Source organism: Ovis aries, chromosome X, assembly GCF_016772045.2.
Source record: "Ovis aries strain OAR_USU_Benz2616 breed Rambouillet chromosome X, ARS-UI_Ramb_v3.0, whole genome shotgun sequence".
Classification (NCBI taxonomy): domain Eukaryota; kingdom Metazoa; phylum Chordata; class Mammalia; order Artiodactyla; family Bovidae; genus Ovis; species Ovis aries.
The window spans coordinates 113,930,491-113,948,894 of NC_056080.1; the positions used below are offsets into that span (position 1 = coordinate 113,930,491).

Genomic DNA, 18,404 nt, shown 5'->3' on the forward strand with positions numbered 1-18,404 from the left:
CAAGATCACGATTGGATATATGAACATTGTGACCAGCAGGGGACTTAAATCTTGGGATGGATCTAGGATTCGGCTTGCAGAGTAATGCCCTACATCATTTGAAGAAGGGGTCCCAGGCCTAAATGCCTTCAGACTGATCATGTTAGAGAGCAGGCAGGCTGGGTGGGGCCTGCTGAACTGGAGAACACACATGTCCCCTCTCCCTCCAGCCAGCTGATGACATGCAGTAATGTAGATACAATGTTGCCAGAGCTCTTGATTTTTTTTCAAGGAAACTTGGAAATCCGAATTTTTAAGTGAAATCTCCCAACTTTAAAATGTTAGAAGTTAAATTAAATTGTGGAGGTTTAAAACACTGGGCCAAAACCCAGGTGGTCACTGGGCTAGATTTGGCTCTTGGCACCAGTTTGTAGCCTCTGATGGATAGCAGATCTCTCTGGGGTCGCTCCTGGCCCTCTTGTGGTTCTTCCTTCCCATCACCCATTCTCCTAATGCCAGATGAATATACTTTGCTTCTAGATTCCTCTTTTAGTCTACCCCCTGTTCTCACTGCCGTTTCTTCTTTCATCAGATCACCTCTCAGATCTCCAGGGCCGGGCAGAGGGTGATCCTGGCGTTTCCTGGGACTTCTACAGCAGTTCTGTGTTGGGTAAGCTTTAAGTGGATGCTTCCCACCCTGGTCTATGTCTCAGATGTATGGGATCTGCTTTGGGTATCACTGATTCTTCTCAAAGACAGGAGTGACCCAAGGGAGGTAGCCCTTCTTCACCTGCTAGTAGCTTACAGACCCTTTCACCCCCAACTCCAGCCCATGCTTCTCTCAGACTCAGAACTTGGTGGCCAAAATCAAGAGATGCCATTGATTTGGACAAAGCCATCCGTCATTAGCCCTCTACCACTCCCCACCCTGGGTACTTTGTAAATTCTCTCTCTCCCAAGCTCCCTTTCTCCTCCATTGCTTGTCTTAACCCTGCTGGAAGCCCCCATGTGCACTGTCGCCTCTTCTGGTATTGCTCACACTCAAAAGGGACCCAGCCCCCAATCTGGCAGCTACCATCCCTCCCTACCCTCTCCCCAGGATGCACACAGAGTTTCTGAGAGAGCTGCCAGCTCCCAAGTCCTTAGCTCTGGCCTGAGCCCTCCTCTGTCAAAAGAGTAGTGAGCCTTTCCCCGTGGCTGTCATCCAGCGCTCACCCAGATTGAGGAAGGTGCCCACTCCTAAGTTTGGGGGAAGCTGGAGCAGGAGAACAGGGCACACCCGAACGTGCAGCTAGGAAAGGTCAGAGGCCTAGTCCCTGCCACTGGGTTTCTGGGGACCCATGCAGGCAGGTGGGCAGCTTTCAAAGCTGCAGTTTGAAGGGCAAGTATTTTCCTTTGCCTCTGACTGCTGATGGTAGTTTCAGGCTTCTGTCTACAGCAGTTGGGCAGCAAATCCTTCACACCTCCTTGCTTTTTTCCCAAGCAAGTGGGAAAAGTGGAGGAGTGTAATGAATCTGTGGCCACTAAGCACTACCTCCCGGGTCTAGAACGTTCACATGCCCTCCCAAGGATCAGAGACATTTGGCCCCACCCAGGGATCTGTATCTTGTTGAGCTTTTCTTTTCTGTGGTATCATGCATGTAGCTAAGTACTAATTCCCTATATGATGTCTTTACAGAGGAAAAAGACGGGTTTGCCTGTGACCTCCTCCATAATCCTCCTGGGAGCTCTGATCAAGAAGGAGATGATGTGGAAGAGGATAATTTTATGTTTGAGCTCTCAGATAAGCCTCTTCTCCCTTGCTACAACCTCCAAGTGTCAGTGTCCCGCGGGTGAGTGTTTGAGTGGTCTATGGGGACCGAGTGCTAGGATCCTGGGAAGGATGGAGTTCTCCTGCAGGAAGCTGGGACCTGGAGAACAAATGCTAGAAGGAGAAAATATGACCAGTCCAGCCTGACTCTCCAGCCCAGATTAGATACGTTCAGAATAGCTCTAGGTGCATTGACTATGTGTGTTTTCCAAGACCAAAATCTAGATTCACTCTGAAGAATTTTTGTGCTGTTTCTGGGTATAACAGATGATCTGGGAGATATTTGGGCTGGTGAACTATTAGAATCTCTGAAACATTTTTGTGGTTTCTGGGGACAGCCAGACAGAATATTTGAAATTGAGATTCTTGGAAAAGCCAGGACATATGCTTGCCATAGCTGTGGGGCCACTGGGGTCCTTAAGTAATCCACAGGCTGGTTGCTCATTGCCTTAATGGTGGTGAGGTGATGGCATTGCTGCTGTCCTCTCAGATTACCACACATATTATAATGAGGATCACCCATTTTCAGAGACTGGAATATATGTGGTACTTAGCATTAGAGTGGACCCAGTGTCACCTTTATTTGATGATTCAGAAGAAAGCTCAGCAGCCTGCAGGGCCATGGCCGTGCTGGTTAGGAGGATACAGAATACACTGTCCTTTTGTTCTTGTGCTAGTGCTAAGTCGCTTCGGTTGTGTCTGACTCTGTGGAACCCTATGGACTGTAACCCACCAGGCTCCTCTGTCCATGGAATTCTCCAGGCAAGAATACTGGAGTGGGTTGCCATGCCCTCCTCCAGGGATCTTGGCCTCCATCATTAAGTGTCCTCTTCTTGGTGTCTTCACATATTTCAAAACCTTTGCAAACACTTTTAAGTATGCTTTTTCTTTGATATCTATTTTTGAAATATCAGACCCTGTGTTTTTTTAAGTGAAAGCACATGAAGTGCACACAATGGGGGGCGGTGGGCAATGAAATAGGAACCCTTTGAGGGAGCCCCTCACTTGGTGACTCTAACCACTAGACCACAGTTTCTTTGCATCCCTTCCCCCCTGGCCTGATAAGAATAAAAATAGCCTCTATGATGACACTAGTAGGGCTCAAGTTTCAGGGGCTTTTGGTCCTTATTCTTCTGGGTATAAGCTGATCCCTGAGGGCGGGGCTGGGCCTCTGGGATATAGTATTGCACAGTTAATTAATTCCTCCAACATATTCAGCACCTCCTTCTCTGAAATAGGATCTTGTGCCGCAGGCGGTAAAAGGACCAGGGTAGTGTGCTTTAGGTGCAGACAGAACAGGGGCAACCAGGGGCTGAGCATCAGTAAGCAAACTGGGTGGCAGGTGGGTATTTGGTTGAGAGCTTGGTCCCAGTAGAGCTGGTTTTCTTGATGCTACATTCTCGAGCACTGCTTCTGAATCTGCCCTTCCACGCAAATGTGGCACCGTGTAAGAATTAATGGTCTTCAAAGCAGGGGGTGTTATATACTGATGACTCTGAGGCCCTGTGGGCTTCAGAAGTGCCTGCTGACTCATCAAAGCAAGACTGAATTCTGATCACCACTGTCAGTGTTCTGAGGGGGTTTTCCTCCATTCTTTGAAAGCGATGTCCAAGGATCTGGCATCTGAACCCCCTTTCTCTTAACCCAGAACACCCCATTCCCTGCTTGTGTGAGATGATAGAGGTCACTGTCATTTGGAAGAAATGCTGCCTTTTAAGATTAGGACTGTGGGTCTGAGGATAATTTTTAGGTGTGTACAGAATAGTCAATCCAGAATTATGTCTTAAGCAGTTGCACCAGGTCAAACCCAGAGTGCTGGAATATAGCTCTGGCCTTCAAAGACTCTCCAGTCTGGTATAGGGCACAGACAAGCATACCATGAACTCTAATAAAAGACCACATTCCTAAGCAGATTTATTATTGTTAATAAAGGTGTCAAGGGAAAAATATAAGTTCCAGTCCACCCCCAAATTCCCCTTCCTGGACCACAGAGAGAACCACAGTTTGCATTTCTTTTATATTCTTTCTGAAATGGGCTCTGTTACCGGATTATAATAGGGGTACAAACCAAGTGCCAGGAGACTGTGGAAGATGGGACAAGTAACCAGTTCCATCAGAGAAAGGCTTCACGGGTGACAGGGTGTCTGCACTGGGCTGCCGAGGAGACAAGGATGGAGGGTATGGCATGAGCAAAGGCACTGAGACATTCAAGTTCAGAAAACAGGGCTAGTCCTGCATTAAATGGCTGGTACTTGGTGGGGTGGGGGTATACAGCCTGTGTGTGTGTGTCTGTGTGTGAGTAAGAGAGAGAGCTTGGGTGGAGATAAGGCCAAAGGGGTTGAGTGAGGTTTGTTTGGAAGGTCTTGCATAATAATCATGCTAAAGAGTTTGAAGAGTTTTTTGCTGGAGATACTAGGGATCTGTTAAAAGTGGTTTAGTGACCGAGTGAAAAGGTCTGATTTTCTTTTTAGAAAACGAAGAGTAACTGAGGATCCAGTGAGGGTGGGTGGGGGGTGTGGAAGAGTGACTCTTGGCAGAGGGAAACCAGTTAGAAGGCTGATGCAATATAGTCCAGGCTAAAAGTGGCAAAGGCTGGAAGTGGGACAGTGGAATGGCGGATGGCGAGGAAAGACAGCCTTGGAAACAGGGGCCACTAACATGGGGACACAGCATTTCTTCCTGGTTTAGTCAAAGCTAGCGTTTGGCCCTGGGCGGCCTCGCAGCCCCCCTTCCCAGCTGTCCCCAGGCTGCCGCCCAGTTGGGTGTGCTCAGCAAAGTCAGACTAGCTGTAGCTGTAACGTGAGCTGCAGCCCTGCAGAAACGTTGGTGCTGCTGCTGGAGAAAAAACTTGTCTAATGCATTCCAGAGCCAAAGAGAAATGCCTTTTGGATTACCCGCAGTTTAGGCCTTTCTCCACGGCTCCCCCTCTGCTGGGGAAGATCTTGGAGAAGAAGGAGGCAGGGGAAGCAGGGGTGAGACAAGCAGAGGGAAAGCAGACAGGCTGGCAGGGCTTGCTGGGGGGCAGAACTGGTCCCCACAGAGGGTAAATCCCAGGTCACCTGGGCTGTGAGGGCTGGGGCCCCTGCTCAGGGTTTATGGTTCTGGAAGGCCCACTTACCCCCTATTCCCATTTTTTGGAAGGGATCAGGCACGGGTTGAGTGCTTGCCATTGAGCTAAAAGCCCGGGGCCTGCCAGCATAGGGGACAGGAGAAAATTGTCAGCTCTGCGACACCCAAGCAGTCAGGGGCTTAGCGGAGCGGTAGCCAGGCCAGCGCCCAGTGCCCGCCCCCCACCCTGTCCTTTCTGCCCCCTCCCTTAACTCTCATTCTTGCCTTTTCCAGGCCCTGCAACTGGTTTCTCTTTACCGACGTCCTGAAGAGGCTGAAGCTTTCCTCGAGGATCTTTCAGGCTCGGTTCCCGCACTTTGAAATCGCCACCTTGCCCAAGGCTGAGTTCTACCGGCAAGTGGCCTCCAGTCAGCTGCTGACCCCCGCCGAGAGGCCTGGAGGCATGGATGGCACCTCTGCCCCGGGCTCCTCTGAGACTGTGGAGCTGGTGCGGTACGAGGTGGAGCTGCTTCGGCTCCTAGGGTCGGAGGTAGAGTTCCAGCCTTGGAACAGTTGACCCGGAAAATAGCCCCTCCCTTTTCTTCTTTCTCCTCCCAAGTTCACCCCTCCCCCACCTCCCATGTTTTTCCCCCACCGAGCACCAGACTGCAGAAAGAGGCAATAATACGGACCAACAAGAAGCCGCCTTATCGATGCCAGCATTAGTGACTGGATTTTTTTTTTTTTTTTTTTTTGGTTACAGTTAGTTCTCATCTCCCTGTCATCGTCATTGTTGTTGTGGTTGGTGATGGGGGTGGAAAGTTGAACTCCACGTCTGAGGACAAGAGGTCCCAGGGGTGGTGGGAGGTGGCGCCAGGGTCCCTTGGACTGGCCTCCTTGCGTGTGACCAAGACCAAACCCAGGGCCCTGGGTGGCCACGGCCTGTCCGGAAGAGAAATGAGAAAAGCCCAAATCTCTGAGCGCCCCCTCTGTTCCCCTGTGTTCTTTTGTCTTCCATAGTATTTATTTTATTAGTATTTAATTTGTATTGTTTCATTGGTTTCTGATAAGTCTGTATCACTGTGACGATTTGAGACAACTTGTTGTATTGAGGGACTTTCTTCACCTCCTTTCTTTGTCTTTCTTGATCAAGCTCTGAAGCTGTTTCCTCCCTCTGAAAAAGTTACTCCCAGGTTTTTTTCCACCACTGGGGAGGAGGCAGGGAAGGGTGGGGGCCATTGACTTGTAAAACTAATGAAGGTGGTTGGTGCTGGCCCAGGTGTGGGGGGTTGGGGGTGAATCCTGAGGCTTTGGTGCTCACCCCCCCCAATCCCACCCCCCGACCCCCGTTCACCCCCCCTGCCCTTTGCAGCAGCCCTGCTGTTTGGAGATGCTTGTTTACTGGGGGAGGGGAGGATTGTGGGAGTAAGGGATTATTAATAGGTTACTCTAATGGAGAGTTGAGAATGGGTCTTGAAGGTCGCTGCCTCCTCACCGTCCTCACTGCCCTCAGAGTGCACAATATAGGTTTGTTCCACAGTTTCTTCCCCTGCACCCCTGGCCACCCTACCCCACCCGGGCCTTGCCCTCCCTGGATACTGAGCCTCTCAGCTCCCTCTTGCGCTTGTCCCCATCTCTCCTCCTTGCCTTTGAAGCATCCCTTTCTCTTCTCTCTGTCCTCAGCTCCTTCTCCCTCTGCCCCCCCGGCCCCAGTTCTCCTTTGGAATTCCCAGAGGGCTCTGGGATTTCCTGCCAGATGTTGAACCCAGGCCTCAGCTGTTTTGTAGGTGAGGGCAGGAGACTGGTCTCCCGCCAGGCCCCACTCCTGCTTGGGGACGGGGTGGGGCTGCGGGCCCGGCCCTACCAGGTCTCCCTCTCAGCGCTGGGTTTGTTGGTGGAGAGAGAGAAGGAGGGGTTTGGGCTGTTTCCTTGCCCCAGCCCCCTCTGTGGCATTGTCTTTCCCACTCTTGTTCTTATTTTTCTACCAATTGCTATTTTTCCGAACAATCCTTGTAGAGAGTATGTACCATCCAAAAGCAGGAGGGCCTCCCTACGGCCGGCTCTGGTTGGAGATGGTACAGTTTTATTGTACAGGTGCTAAAACAACAACAACAAAAGAAGAAAATGGAAAAAAAAAAAAGACAAAAAAAAGGCAAAAAAAAAAAAAAAAGCCAGTTTGAGGATGGGACAATCTGTTCTCTGGAGACTCCTGACCCTCGCAGGAGGATTGTTGGTTATTTTCTTTGTATTGTGTTTGTTCTTTGTTCCCAGGGGGAAGTTCTAGGCCCCCTTCTGTAGGACTGCTACCCACCTCCACCATACTGCCCAGTTGGTTTTGAACAGTTGTTCTCCCTTTTTAAAAAAAAAAAAATATATATATATATATATATATATAAAGTTGAGGGGTTTTTTTGGGTTTAATTTTCTGGTTTTGTTGGGGTTCATGGTATTGTGTGGTTTATTTTATGTTTGCCTTTACTTTTTTGCATTTGGGTGTGTATTTTGGCTGCCCTTTATGTTTCATTTAAGCAACTGGCTGTGGAGTCAAAAACACTTGCATACTGAAAAACCTGTGTCAGGGCTTCTGTCTCCTGTCTCTTTTCTCTGCTCCCCGTATTGGCTTTTCTGTAGTTAAAAACTGATGGGTATCCCTATGAAGTCTGTGGGGAAAGCCCTCACCCTGCTTTGCAGTTTGGGGTCCCTATTGGCACAGCAATTGGGAACAGGTAGAGTGACCAGTGAGGATTTGGGTCACTTTGGCAAGATCTGGAAAGAAAGGGAAAGGCAGGGACAAATCCTGGGGAGAATTGAGTACCTGCATCCGTTTGGTAGGCTGCGTGGGCGTGTCCCCGCACGTGAGCACACATTCCTCGATCCCCAGAGGAGTATGGTCAGAGGGAGAGGCCCTCTGAGGTGGCTGTGAGGGATGAGCCTCTTTAACTCAAGGAAATCACCTGCCTGCTAGCACTGCTTCCTGCCCTGTGTGAGCCGCAGACTTCATGGTCTTGTCACTCACTGCCCTCACTGTCTTGCCGGTGTCCCCTCTGCCCCCCTACATAGTGCAGACCTTCCATGGGTCTGCTTTCCTAAGACCCACCTGCTTTGGAGGCAAGATGCCCATCCTAGACTTTACAACTTTTCTCACTTCTGAAAACCAGCAGTAGAAAGTATGATTGTGACATGGTGACTGCTGGCTCCAGAATGAGCCTGTTACTGTTTGAAGGGAAGGGATGTCTGTAGGTCTGGGATGAGGCCCTTGTAAGCTATGCTCTTGGGATCTCTCACTGTGGCTGCCGTGTCTGGAGAGCCGTGTCATGTACTAGCCAGGGGGTCTCTCTGTCTGGCCAACAGGAATCCAGCCATCCTGCCCCAGGAGTGACCCTTGAGTTGCTTAGATGGAGGAGCAGCATTAATCCTCCCAATTGGCTTTCATTCCCCACCTCCTGATCCTGAGGCCTCAAGGCTTCCCAACAACACCTGAGGCCATGTGGTGAATGTGAGGATCCAGCTAAGCCCAGGATGCTTTGGGAGCTCAGCTGGATGGGCAAGGGCACAGGGGTAGCCGGAAGTGATGCCTAGTTGACAAGTAGGAAAATGGGAATTGGGGTGGCAGGGAGGAACCCTTGAACTAAGGGGACATCTGAACACAGGCTTGGAGACAAAGAAGAAGGGTAGTAAGTGCAGAAAGCTACAACCCACTTCAGTGTCACTGCAGCTGGAAGGTACAGGTAGGGAAGGAGAGTGGAGGAGCCCTGCCAGCCATGCCAAGGAGTGTGGCTTTGACTCTTGCCTGAGGTGATGGGGAACCAGGGAAACTCTAAGCCAGGGAGTGACAGAGGTTTTTCCTTTTTCTTTTAATACATTGGTAAAATATGTTGGAGGTAGGACAGGCAGAGGGAGGGAAAAAAGGTGATTGCCTGATTCAGAACAAAAGATGAAGGGAGAGCCTTAGGGGGTATAAAGATTTCCATTTAGGGCAGGATGGAGACGCAGTGGGCAAAGGAATAGGTGATGGTCCTTTGCGACTCCTGGACAGCCCTGGCCATTTGAGTGTGTGGGCATGCACACACCCCTTTATTTATCTGGAGAAAGGAAGAGAGTTGAAAGCCACACCAAACAGCAGTTTCTTATTTCCTTGCTTTTGGGCTCCCTTTTCCACACTTTTTCTGGAGCCCTCTCACTGCTCTTCTGCCAGAGTGGGAAGACCAAAAATGGAGGAATGGGCTGTGAATCCCATAAAGCAAGAGGTGAGTGTGCATTCCCTGGTTTGGACTGGGGAGAGGACGATCGCCTCTTATTAAACGATCTAATCCTTTTCAGTGTGGTCTCAGGGAAAGAGCCAGCCTGCCACTTCCCACCTAGGCTGATAGCGGGTGAGAGAGAACCCAGTATTTCGAGCCTTCATTATTCTATCTGCCAAATGGGGCCCAATTTACCGCCAATGGAAGAAAAACATACTGAGTAACCATAGCTGTTTAGCTGAAGTTAGTTCCTCCGACTGCCAAGGTCATGAGCCTACAGTTGATGGTCTTACCAGAGTGCTCCTCTTTGAGGTGCTGGGTTAAGAGGGAGACTCTCGGAGTCTCCATACTCCGAGAAAGGATGATCCGTTTTCACAGCAGCCCTATTTGGGTTGGGGGAGGGCGGCGAATTGGGCGGCAAACTCCTGCCCCTTGCTTACTTTAACCCACGACGGGGAAGACTGCTGGGCATTTTATTGTGTCCCATCCCTGCTCTGGTGGCTCAGACGGTAAAGCGTCTGCCTACAATGCGGGAGACCCAGGTTCAATCCCTGGGTCGGGAAGATCTGGAGAAGGAAATGGCAACCCACTCCAGTATTCTTGCCTGGAAAACCCCATGGGCTGAGGAGCCTGGTAGGCTACAGTCCATAGGGTCACAAAGAGTCGGACACGACTGAGCGACTTCACGTTCACGTTCCCTGCTAAGACAAGTGCGTGTGTGTGTTTAGGGAGGATGGAGTCCGCCCCAAGGGCAGTCTGCTTAGCAGCCAGCGGGAGGCGCCAAGTGCTCGGGCCTTCTGGACTCCGCCACGGAGCGGGGCGGACTCCACGTGTTCCCCTAGACCACCGGTTTCCCCGGCGAGGCGGACTGGCAAAGCCGCAGCGTTGGGCAACCGGACTCGGATGCCTCCTCGGCCGCGCGCCGGCACCCCCGTAGCTCGGGGTCTCGCCGCGGGCGGTTGGGGCCCTCCGCGGGCAGAAGGCTGTCGCGGGCGCCTCAGTTGCTCTCCGATTTCAAGGTTGAAAGCGGTGCTGCGTGCAACTGTAGCTAAAGGCAGTCTGCGGTGGGAGGTGAGCCAGGCCGGGAGCCCTGCGGCAGGCGGCTGCGGCTCGGGCTCACTCCCGCCGCCCGGGAGAGAGTGGAAGCCGGCAACCGAGGCCCGGCCCGCCGCGTGCTCACCTGCTAGTCCCGGAGGATACGGGTGGGGGGCGACGGGGGCGGGGCCAGGGCGCGACCGGCCAATGGGGAGAGGCTATTCGACTGTTAAATCCCCCCTGGAAAGTGGAGGGGGCGGGGGCTGGGGGTAAAGTTCCAAGCTCCCGAGCAATGGAAGGCCTGCTTGGGAACCAGAGCCGCCCAGGGACAGTTTGGGGCGCAGAGTCAGGACAGAGGGACAGGAAGATGCCGGCTGTGGCCGCCTCCGCCGGGAGCGGCAGGCCCCGCCCTGACCGCCTCTCCCTTCCCGGGCTCCGCTGGCACACGCCCGCCTGCGCCGGCTCCATAGCGCCACCTGCTGGACGCCAGCCGCACGCCTGGCGTGCCGAAGCCGAGGCTCTCAAGGAGCGACCGCGTTGGCCTGCCTGGCCTGGGAGCGGCTGGGGAATGAGTTCACTCACCTCGGATCCAGTGGCTTTGGAGCCAGAGGCAACCGCCTCTTTAAAAATACATGATGGGGTCAGAGGAACGACGATCGTGAGGATCACTTCTTGTTCCGTCCCTCCCACCGGGCCTGACATTTCCACCCAGGTATGAGGAAATAGCGATGAGTCTGTCCCAGGAAGGGGGCAGCAGCGAAGGGCAGGAGTTCAGAGTCACCCCGGGCGCCTAGTGACAGCAAGGCACTGCTGGAAGCAGCCCTGGGCTCCTCGTGGACCCTATTGTCCTGGGGTGGCCGCAGACACGGGCAAGGGAGGCTGCTGCTTGCCATGCTCTATGAGCGGTCGAAAGCCGTGGTAGGCCCCAAGTGTGGGAGTCCTTTCCTGGCCTCTCTGGCCTGCCTTAGTATAGCACTGAAATCTCCATGATTAGAAACAGGACTCATTCATTCTTTTAATAAATGTTTATTGAGCACCTACTGTGTGCCAGGCACTGTGCTAGGCGCTGGGGATACATCAGTGACTAACACACAGTCCCTGTCCTTGAGGAGCTCACAGTCTATCGGAGGGGAAACATACATAAACACATAGCTAAGGCGCTACCATGTGCTAAGTGCTACAATAAGAGGTATATACAAAGTGCTGTGGGAGCTCAGAGGAGGGAGTAATGCATCAGCTGTTGGGGGTAAGGAGCCAGTCTCTTGACTCCATCAAACTATTGCAAAGGCAGGGGTGCTGTTGCTACATGACCCTGGTTGAAATGAACCTATCTCCTGAGGCTCTCCTCTAGCCCTCTCCCATAACTACATCAGCACAGGTTAGTTTATCAGCTTAGCTAATTTAACACTTTGAGTAGGAAAGAAACTGGACAGGGAAGTTTCTTGAGAGGCAGGGGATGTTCAAAGTAGTAACAACTCTTGGGTGCTAAGGCCAGGGGTGGGGTGGGGGTACCATGAGGACACTGAGCCAGGGAGGGCCGGCCCTGGGCAGTGGAGCACCCGGGGTGAGTGTCTGTGCAGAGGGGAGGTCAGAGGTCACCTACCTCACTTTGGTCCCCCTCTCTCACCAGCTCAATCAGTAACCGTCCATTGATGCTTGCTAGATGCTTCGTAGTATGCCCTGCTACGGGCGACACAGTCCCACTCCCCTCAGAAGGTAACACACTAACTGGGGAGGCTACATAAGTCCAGGCCATTGAAGATTTAAGTAACAGTTTGTGATTATTATAGAGGCGATGTCACAGGCTGCTCACAGTCAGTTACCAAAGAATGGCACTTGCAACACATCTCAGATGAACTCACTTAAGGGTAGGCTGGTCTGGGGAGGCAGCATCCATGAACTGAGCCTTGAAGGATGGGTATAATTTGATGAGTACTAGCGGGATGGGACGGAGAAGGCAATGGCACCCCACTCCAGTACTCTTGCCTGGAAAATCCCGTGGATGGAGGAGCCTGGTAGGCTGCAGTCCGTGGGGTCGCATAGGCGTAACTGGACATGACTGAAGTGACTTAACAGCAGCAGCAGCAGCGGGGTGGGAAGAGCATTGTGGTTGAGTAGAAGGAAGAAAAAAGTACAGAGATAGGCAACTCTGACAGAAGCACGTGCAAAGGTTGGCGACTCCATCCGTTTGACTGGAGCAATACAAGGGGCCAGGGGAGCAGTGGGAGGTGAATGGGGAAGAAGGCTAGGACGTGATGGGGAAGTGCAAAATACTCCTGGAACAGCTGCCCTGAGCCATGAAGTGCTCCCCCATCCCTCCTCCAGGACCCCTGGATTGCCTTGTGAGTCAGATAATAAAGGGTTAATGCCCAGCCGCTAAGAACAGATTGGAGGTTAAGGATTTTGAGTATCACCCCCATTTGTAGGCAGTGAGGAGCCCCAAGAGACTTTTTGGCAGAGGAAGAATAGAGCTGGTGCCTTGGCAGGTTGGAGGGGGTGACTCAGATCACACTGGGGGGCTGCTGATATGTCCAGGGAAGGGGATAAGCTCTGGGGGAGGCTGCACAAGGCTGGAGGCTCTCTGCAAGTGTGGAAGAATGCTGGATTGGAGAGACGTGGCAAATCACACCAGACTTGAGGCAATGAGGACGGGGCAGGGTCAAGTGAACGCGGCCAGCAGATGGCTCTGAAATGTCAAGCTTAGAAGGTCAGGACAATAACAGAAATAGGCAAGTCATGACGGTCTTTTTGTCTGGAATGGTTTTGTGTGTTGGAAGACTTCCAAAAATCCATTTTTGATAGAGGGACAATCTTTGAGGGCCTGACAAGCATCTAGGTAGAACTATCCAGGAGAAATGTGAGCCAAAAGCCGAGAAGAGTAGGGGCTGGGCCCCTAGATTCCATACCCAACCCGAAGAGCCTCACTGGAGCCAGGATGGCTGAGGCTCGTGGGGTGCCCACAGTGAATGTAGATGCGGAGCTAGCAAGGGCACAGAGGGTACGGAGGAAAGGGAAGTAGTGTCATGTGCTGCGAGGGCTCACAAGGGGCCAAGAACTATGAAGAAGAAATTTGACATCACCTCCAGGGTACCAGTGACTTCAGACGAAGAGCTCTATGGGGTTTGGGTGAGGGGGCAGGGCCACTCCTAACCCATGTGGCACCTTTCCGTAAAGTTGTTTTCAAAGGTGACCCTTTCTCAAGATGTTTTGCTCTCCACCACCAGGAAACTGTCATCATAAGCTGATTTTATTAGAAAAAGGGACATTAATGCCAAGTGCTGGAGACATGGAAGAAATACACCCACACAACCATACAAGGTTCCCTCCCAGGGTGGAGAAGGGGGAGATTAAGAGGTGACAGAGCATGATAATGGGCTTGGCAGTGACCAGAAGGAGAGAGAGAAGGGCAACCAGGGGAGGTAGTGAGGTCAAGTGGCTGGTTTCGTGTCAAGGACACAGCAAAGGTCCTGAGGCACCAATTCACAGTAACCACATTCACTAGATCCTATCACTGTTTCCAAGGCTGACATAGTAGAGCTCTCAGCCTTGCTCCCAAACCTGGCAGGAGAGACAAAGGCAAAGTCATAGAAGAGAGAGGGGAGGGGATCAAGGCCCCCAGCTGAGGGGTGGACTTTAAGAGATAACTGGCTGACCCCCTTCTCAGAAAGAGGAAAGGTGGAAGGAAGGTATGTGGAGGGATAGAAAGGACAGGAGGTCACAGGTTCACACTCCATCTTCGTGGGGGAGGAGTCAGGGTGAAGTGAGAAGGCTGGCCATCCAGGACCTCAGCCCACTGGAGGAGGTCGACTGCAGCCATAGAGGGAGTGGGTGGGTGGGCAGACCTGTGAGGGGAATAGAAAGCAGGCTGACCAGCAAGGAGGCACGAGCAGGGACGGAGGCAGACCCCGAGCATGTGGTTACCCGATGTCCCCTGCACCACCTGCCAGCAGTGAAATGGCAGGGGCGAAATTAAGAGGGAAGCCAGGATTTGGGATGCAGAGCAAGGTGGCCGTGAAGGCTAGAATTACAGCCAAAGCCCTGGGTGCAAACATCCATTATTTAGTCCCCTTGCCCTGGGGGCCTTGTGGCTGAGTCTGACCCTGGAGGGGTGCAAAGCACTCTGGGGAGATTAAGGATCTGGCCTGCTAGCAAATGACTGGTGGGCAATGAGGCTGAGCCCAAGAAGACCTCAGTCTAGCCTGCGGGGCTGCTCCACAGGGCTGAATTCCTTCCCTCTCTTCAGGGTTTTATCCCAGATGGCTTTCTCTTTGTCCCCTGCAATTCCGTCTTCCCCAACAAACACACCCATCAAAGCTGTCCTCCCCAGACCTGCCCCAGCTCTGTGACATCTCTCCGGATTTCGGGGCTCCAACCTGTACCCCATAGTCTCAGAACAACCGAATCTTGGCTTGTACAAAGGGAAATGGGAGAATGCTTTCCTTCAAAACAGAAAATTCCCCATCTCTGTGGCTGACCCCCAAAGAGACACACACCCTTGAAGACCTCACAGCTACACCCCCGTCCTCACCAAAGAAACAGAGATACAGACGCACAAGTACACACAAATACATACAGAGCTATTCACATATGGGATAGTAAATACTCTGCAGAAGGAACGAAGATGGTGGAATACAGCCAGGTGAAAAGACTCTTCTCATGAAGCCCCTACCCCAGCCCTGGTTACAAACATCTCAGAAGGTTTGCCTCCATCAGCAAGTCAGCCCATTACCCCAACAAGAGCATATCCCCTAGTACTCTTGAAAGCCATGGTCTGACACCAGGGATGCTCCAACTGGGCCTGTCTTGGCCATGGTGACACCAGGCAGGGGTGGGGCATGGGGTCTGGTGTATTGACACCCTGCTGAAATGTAAGGGCTGGTGTGCTGCTTCGGTCAGTCTCTCTTAGAGGAAGTCCGTGTATAAATGCTGCTCAACCTTGCCTGGCAATCACATTTCCCCGACCCCCTCCATTTACATGTCATGAGGCTCCATCTTAATGAGGGAAGTGGGGTTGAATGGGGAGATGGAGGCTGGGGTTGGGGATCTAGTCAGCAGGCTCCCAGGTGTGCTTATATTAGGCTCAGCCGTAAACAGGGACCCTGAGCTTGAGGAGAGCTCAAGTTCAGCCACTGGGGTCAGCCCAACAGTGGGGCGGCTGGGAGGAGAGAAAGTCTGGTTTCCCAGAAGGCTTGGGTTGTGGGAAGCCCTTGAAACTACCTGGCTTGGAAGTGGCTGAAGGTGAGCTTGCTCCCTCAGGAGTTCCCTCAGGGTCTCTTCAGAAACCAGCAGGCCCTCCATGGGGGCCCCAGTCATCATGCCCTGCACATAGGACGAGGACCTCAGTGGCCCTTCCTTGACCCCAGGGGCTGCGGTGGCACCGGAAGTTCTGATGAAGGCTGCAATGACAGTCCCAGGGGCCTGAGAGCTGGGCCCCGCTGGGCCAGCTCCCATGACTGAGGGTGGTGCCGGATGGGTCGGACGGTTGGCCCCGGCCAGAAGCTGGGGGAGGCCACTGAGAATCAGCGGAGCCCCCGGTGCTGCCACCTGGTTCTCTTGGAAACTGGTGTTCAGGGGGAAGGAGGTCTGCAGAGTGAAGGTGTCCTTGAAGGTGGGAGCAGGCGGAACACTCTGGAGAACGAGCTGGGCTGAAGCAGTAGTACTGGCAGGAGGCCCGCTGGTCAGCACTGTGGTCAGCGGGATGGTCTGCAGGGTCAAGGCCGAGCCCGACCTGACGGGGGCCACTCCTAGGTGGATGTTGCTGGGCACGGAGGAAGTACTGAGGAGAAGCAGAAAGCACATTTGGTTCAGGGAGGAGGCGTGGAAGGAGGGCACTGAGGGAATGGAGCGGAAGGTGTTTCAGCCACTGTTTGTTGGGGCCTTAGCTTGGGGCAGGGATCATTCTAAATGGTTCGCATGTGGGATTTCACTCCATCTTCTGATCAGCCCATGAGTTGAATAAGGTTAACAATCTGATTTTCCTGCATGAGGAAACAGGCACAGAGAGGTTATGTAGCTTGCCCTAGACCACACAGCCAGCAACAGGGACACACCCAGGCTTTCTGCCTCCAGAGATTGTGTTTATCACCGCTGTAGTGTACTGACACCTCTTCAGAAGAGCATCCCCATGGCCCACATCAGCATAGTAATAGGTACACACGTATAACCCAGACAAAGGCCAGACTTTTCAGGGAAAACTAGAGGAGCCTTAGCGTGGACGAGTAGTAACAAGAGCTTTCCTGGTGGGCTTGGGAGGGCCTGAGGAAGGCAGAAGGGCACCTTCTCTGCTGCCTCTTTTCTGGAGTAGAGGAGACTTGTGGGGATGGGCCCAGGAGTGGAGGTTCTTGGGGAGCGCCCTAGGGTAATAGGAGTAGCCCCAGCTGGCAACAGAAGACGCCCCAGGTCAATGGCTGGCTTGGCCATTTGTTATTTTGGTGTGTGACCTCAGTCAAGTCACTTTTCCCTCTTTTAAGCCACGAGTGTCCCACTGGATTCCCAGGGATGCTGTGAGGGTCCCGGGAGTAAGAGACAGAGCAGAGCTTTGCAAGAAGCTGAAAATGTCCCCATCCCTAGGGGAAGACTCGGAATGACCTGGGTGCCCTTACCTCACAGCTTTGGTGACTTTGGCCTGGCTCTCTGGTGGGGAGACAAGCATGGCGGAGGTAGTGGGGATCTCTTCGTCTACGGACAATCCCAGTTCCAGACTCGCAGATGGCTGGAGACCAACGTGCTGCACCTTCGGCTTTTCCCAAGAAGTGTCGCCCTTGCCCTGCGGGACAGCTCTAGACGAGACCCGGGAACTGGCTCTCCGGGAGCTGCCACCAGAGGAGGTGGAGGGAGCAGAGGCCTGAGGGGATGTGGCTGTGACCTCGCTTCTCTCATCCTCGTCTTCGATCACCACCAGGTCCTTGGGCATTTCCTTAAACTGGTACACCAGCCTCTGCCCTTCCACTTTGGCCAGGATGCCTCGTTGGTAGTAATATCTGGGCAGAGAGCAGAGAGTGTCAGGAACATAGTGCCCTCCAGGGCCGGTGGGGGGGATGCAGATGGGCGCCCTGGGCAAGGGAAGGGGCACTTTGGACTTAGAAGGCTTTTATGAAGTTTCTGAGATCTCCCTCTGATGACTCAAAGGGTCCATGAAAGGGGATTTCCAATGCTGACCCTCATGCTGCTTTGGGACAGAGGATGGGGTGAGTGAAGGATGGGAGGGGGTGGAGGATGGGGGTTCAGCCATCCCCCAGCCTGAGAGACCGACTGTGGGTAAGTCAGACCCATCTTCCTCAGTCCCTGGCTTGCAGAATGTGAAGGAAGCCCTTCTTGGGGATGGCCCTGAAATTCTCTTTCCACTCTAAAAAGAGAAAAGGCTAGGACAGAAACACAAGAAGAAGGGGACTGTCCCCCCCAGATAGGACCTGGGAAATGGGCTGGGGGGCAAGCAAATGGGAGAGTCACAGGAGACTTGCGGGAATGGGCCCAGGAATTCGCTCCTTAGAAGAGTGTCTAGATGACCCACGCAGGAGGACCAAGGTACTTACTCATCACCCACACGGAGCCTGATGATCTTTTCAGGGAAAGTTGGAGGCCCCTTAGCAAGGGGCTCCTGGGACAGAGGTAGAAGCTTGGGGAGCCCTCTGGGCAGGGGCTCCTACCTGAGTGCCCGGCCCATCGTCTCATAGTTCATGTCAGGCTTGTTCTTCTGCTTCCCCCACAGCTTGGACACTGCTTTAGAATCCACCAGCTTGAAGATGCCTTTCTCTCGCTGGGTCCACTTGATGTACTTGGGGCAGGTGTTCCGGTCTTGCAGAAGTGCAAGGAGGAATTCCCACAGGTAGATGGTGCTGCCTACAGAGCAGCAGGGTGGTGATGGGGTGCCCAGACCCCACTCCCCCCACCCCCCGCCGTCTCCCTTCCCACCTCACCCGCCTCCCCACTGTACCTTTGCCATCCTTCGATTTCTTCCGAATGGGGATGCTGAGGTCAGTGACAGGTGAGGTACTGCGGTTGCCCTTGGTCTTCCGAACTGAGGGTGGGGGGAAGGTGGGAGTGGGCTGAGGCTACAGGGCTGGGCTCCCGAGACAGAGGGCCCAGGTGCTTACCAACTGAGGGGCACCCGGCGAAAAGGAAGAGGCAGGTTGCCTCGGGGCTGGAGGCCTGGGGTCACACTCCACAGGCATCGCACTCAGGTAGCTCCACCCACCCAAGGGCCCACCTGCATTTCAGGCGCCAAACAATGTGGGGCCATGGAGTGCTTGCAGTGAGTCACCTTTACAAGCACAGAATCTGCCTCACCTAAT

The 18,404-nt window shown here is 53.2% G+C and overlaps 2 protein-coding genes across 11 annotated transcripts in view; one reads left to right on the forward strand and one right to left on the reverse strand.

The window, feature by feature from the left end:
• Positions 1–7,418, forward strand: part of BCORL1 (BCL6 corepressor like 1) — a 60,863-nt gene extending 53,445 nt beyond the window's left edge. For all 6 annotated transcript variants that reach the window (XM_027963619.3, XM_027963623.3, XM_027963620.2 and 3 more), the window contains 3 exons: positions 572–649; positions 1,658–1,811; positions 5,132–7,418. In XM_027963619.3, the coding sequence (XP_027819420.1) occupies positions 572–649; positions 1,658–1,811; positions 5,132–5,414 (515 nt within the window). In that variant the 3' untranslated portion in view covers positions 5,415–7,418. The remainder of the gene's footprint in view (positions 1–571; positions 650–1,657; positions 1,812–5,131) is intronic.
• A 3,705-nt stretch (positions 7,419–11,123) lies between these two features.
• The window catches only part of ELF4 (E74 like ETS transcription factor 4), a 39,565-nt gene continuing 32,284 nt past the window's right edge, over positions 11,124–18,404 (reverse strand). For all 5 annotated transcript variants that reach the window (XM_042241901.2, XM_015105059.4, XM_042241900.2 and 2 more), the window contains 4 exons: positions 18,047–18,130; positions 17,760–17,952; positions 16,716–17,093; positions 11,124–15,889 (listed from right to left, as the gene is read on the reverse strand). In XM_042241901.2, coding sequence (XP_042097835.1) covers positions 15,085–15,889; positions 16,716–17,093; positions 17,760–17,952; positions 18,047–18,130 — 1,460 coding nt within the window. In that variant the 3' untranslated portion in view covers positions 11,124–15,084. The remainder of the gene's footprint in view (positions 15,890–16,715; positions 17,094–17,759; positions 17,953–18,046; positions 18,131–18,404) is intronic.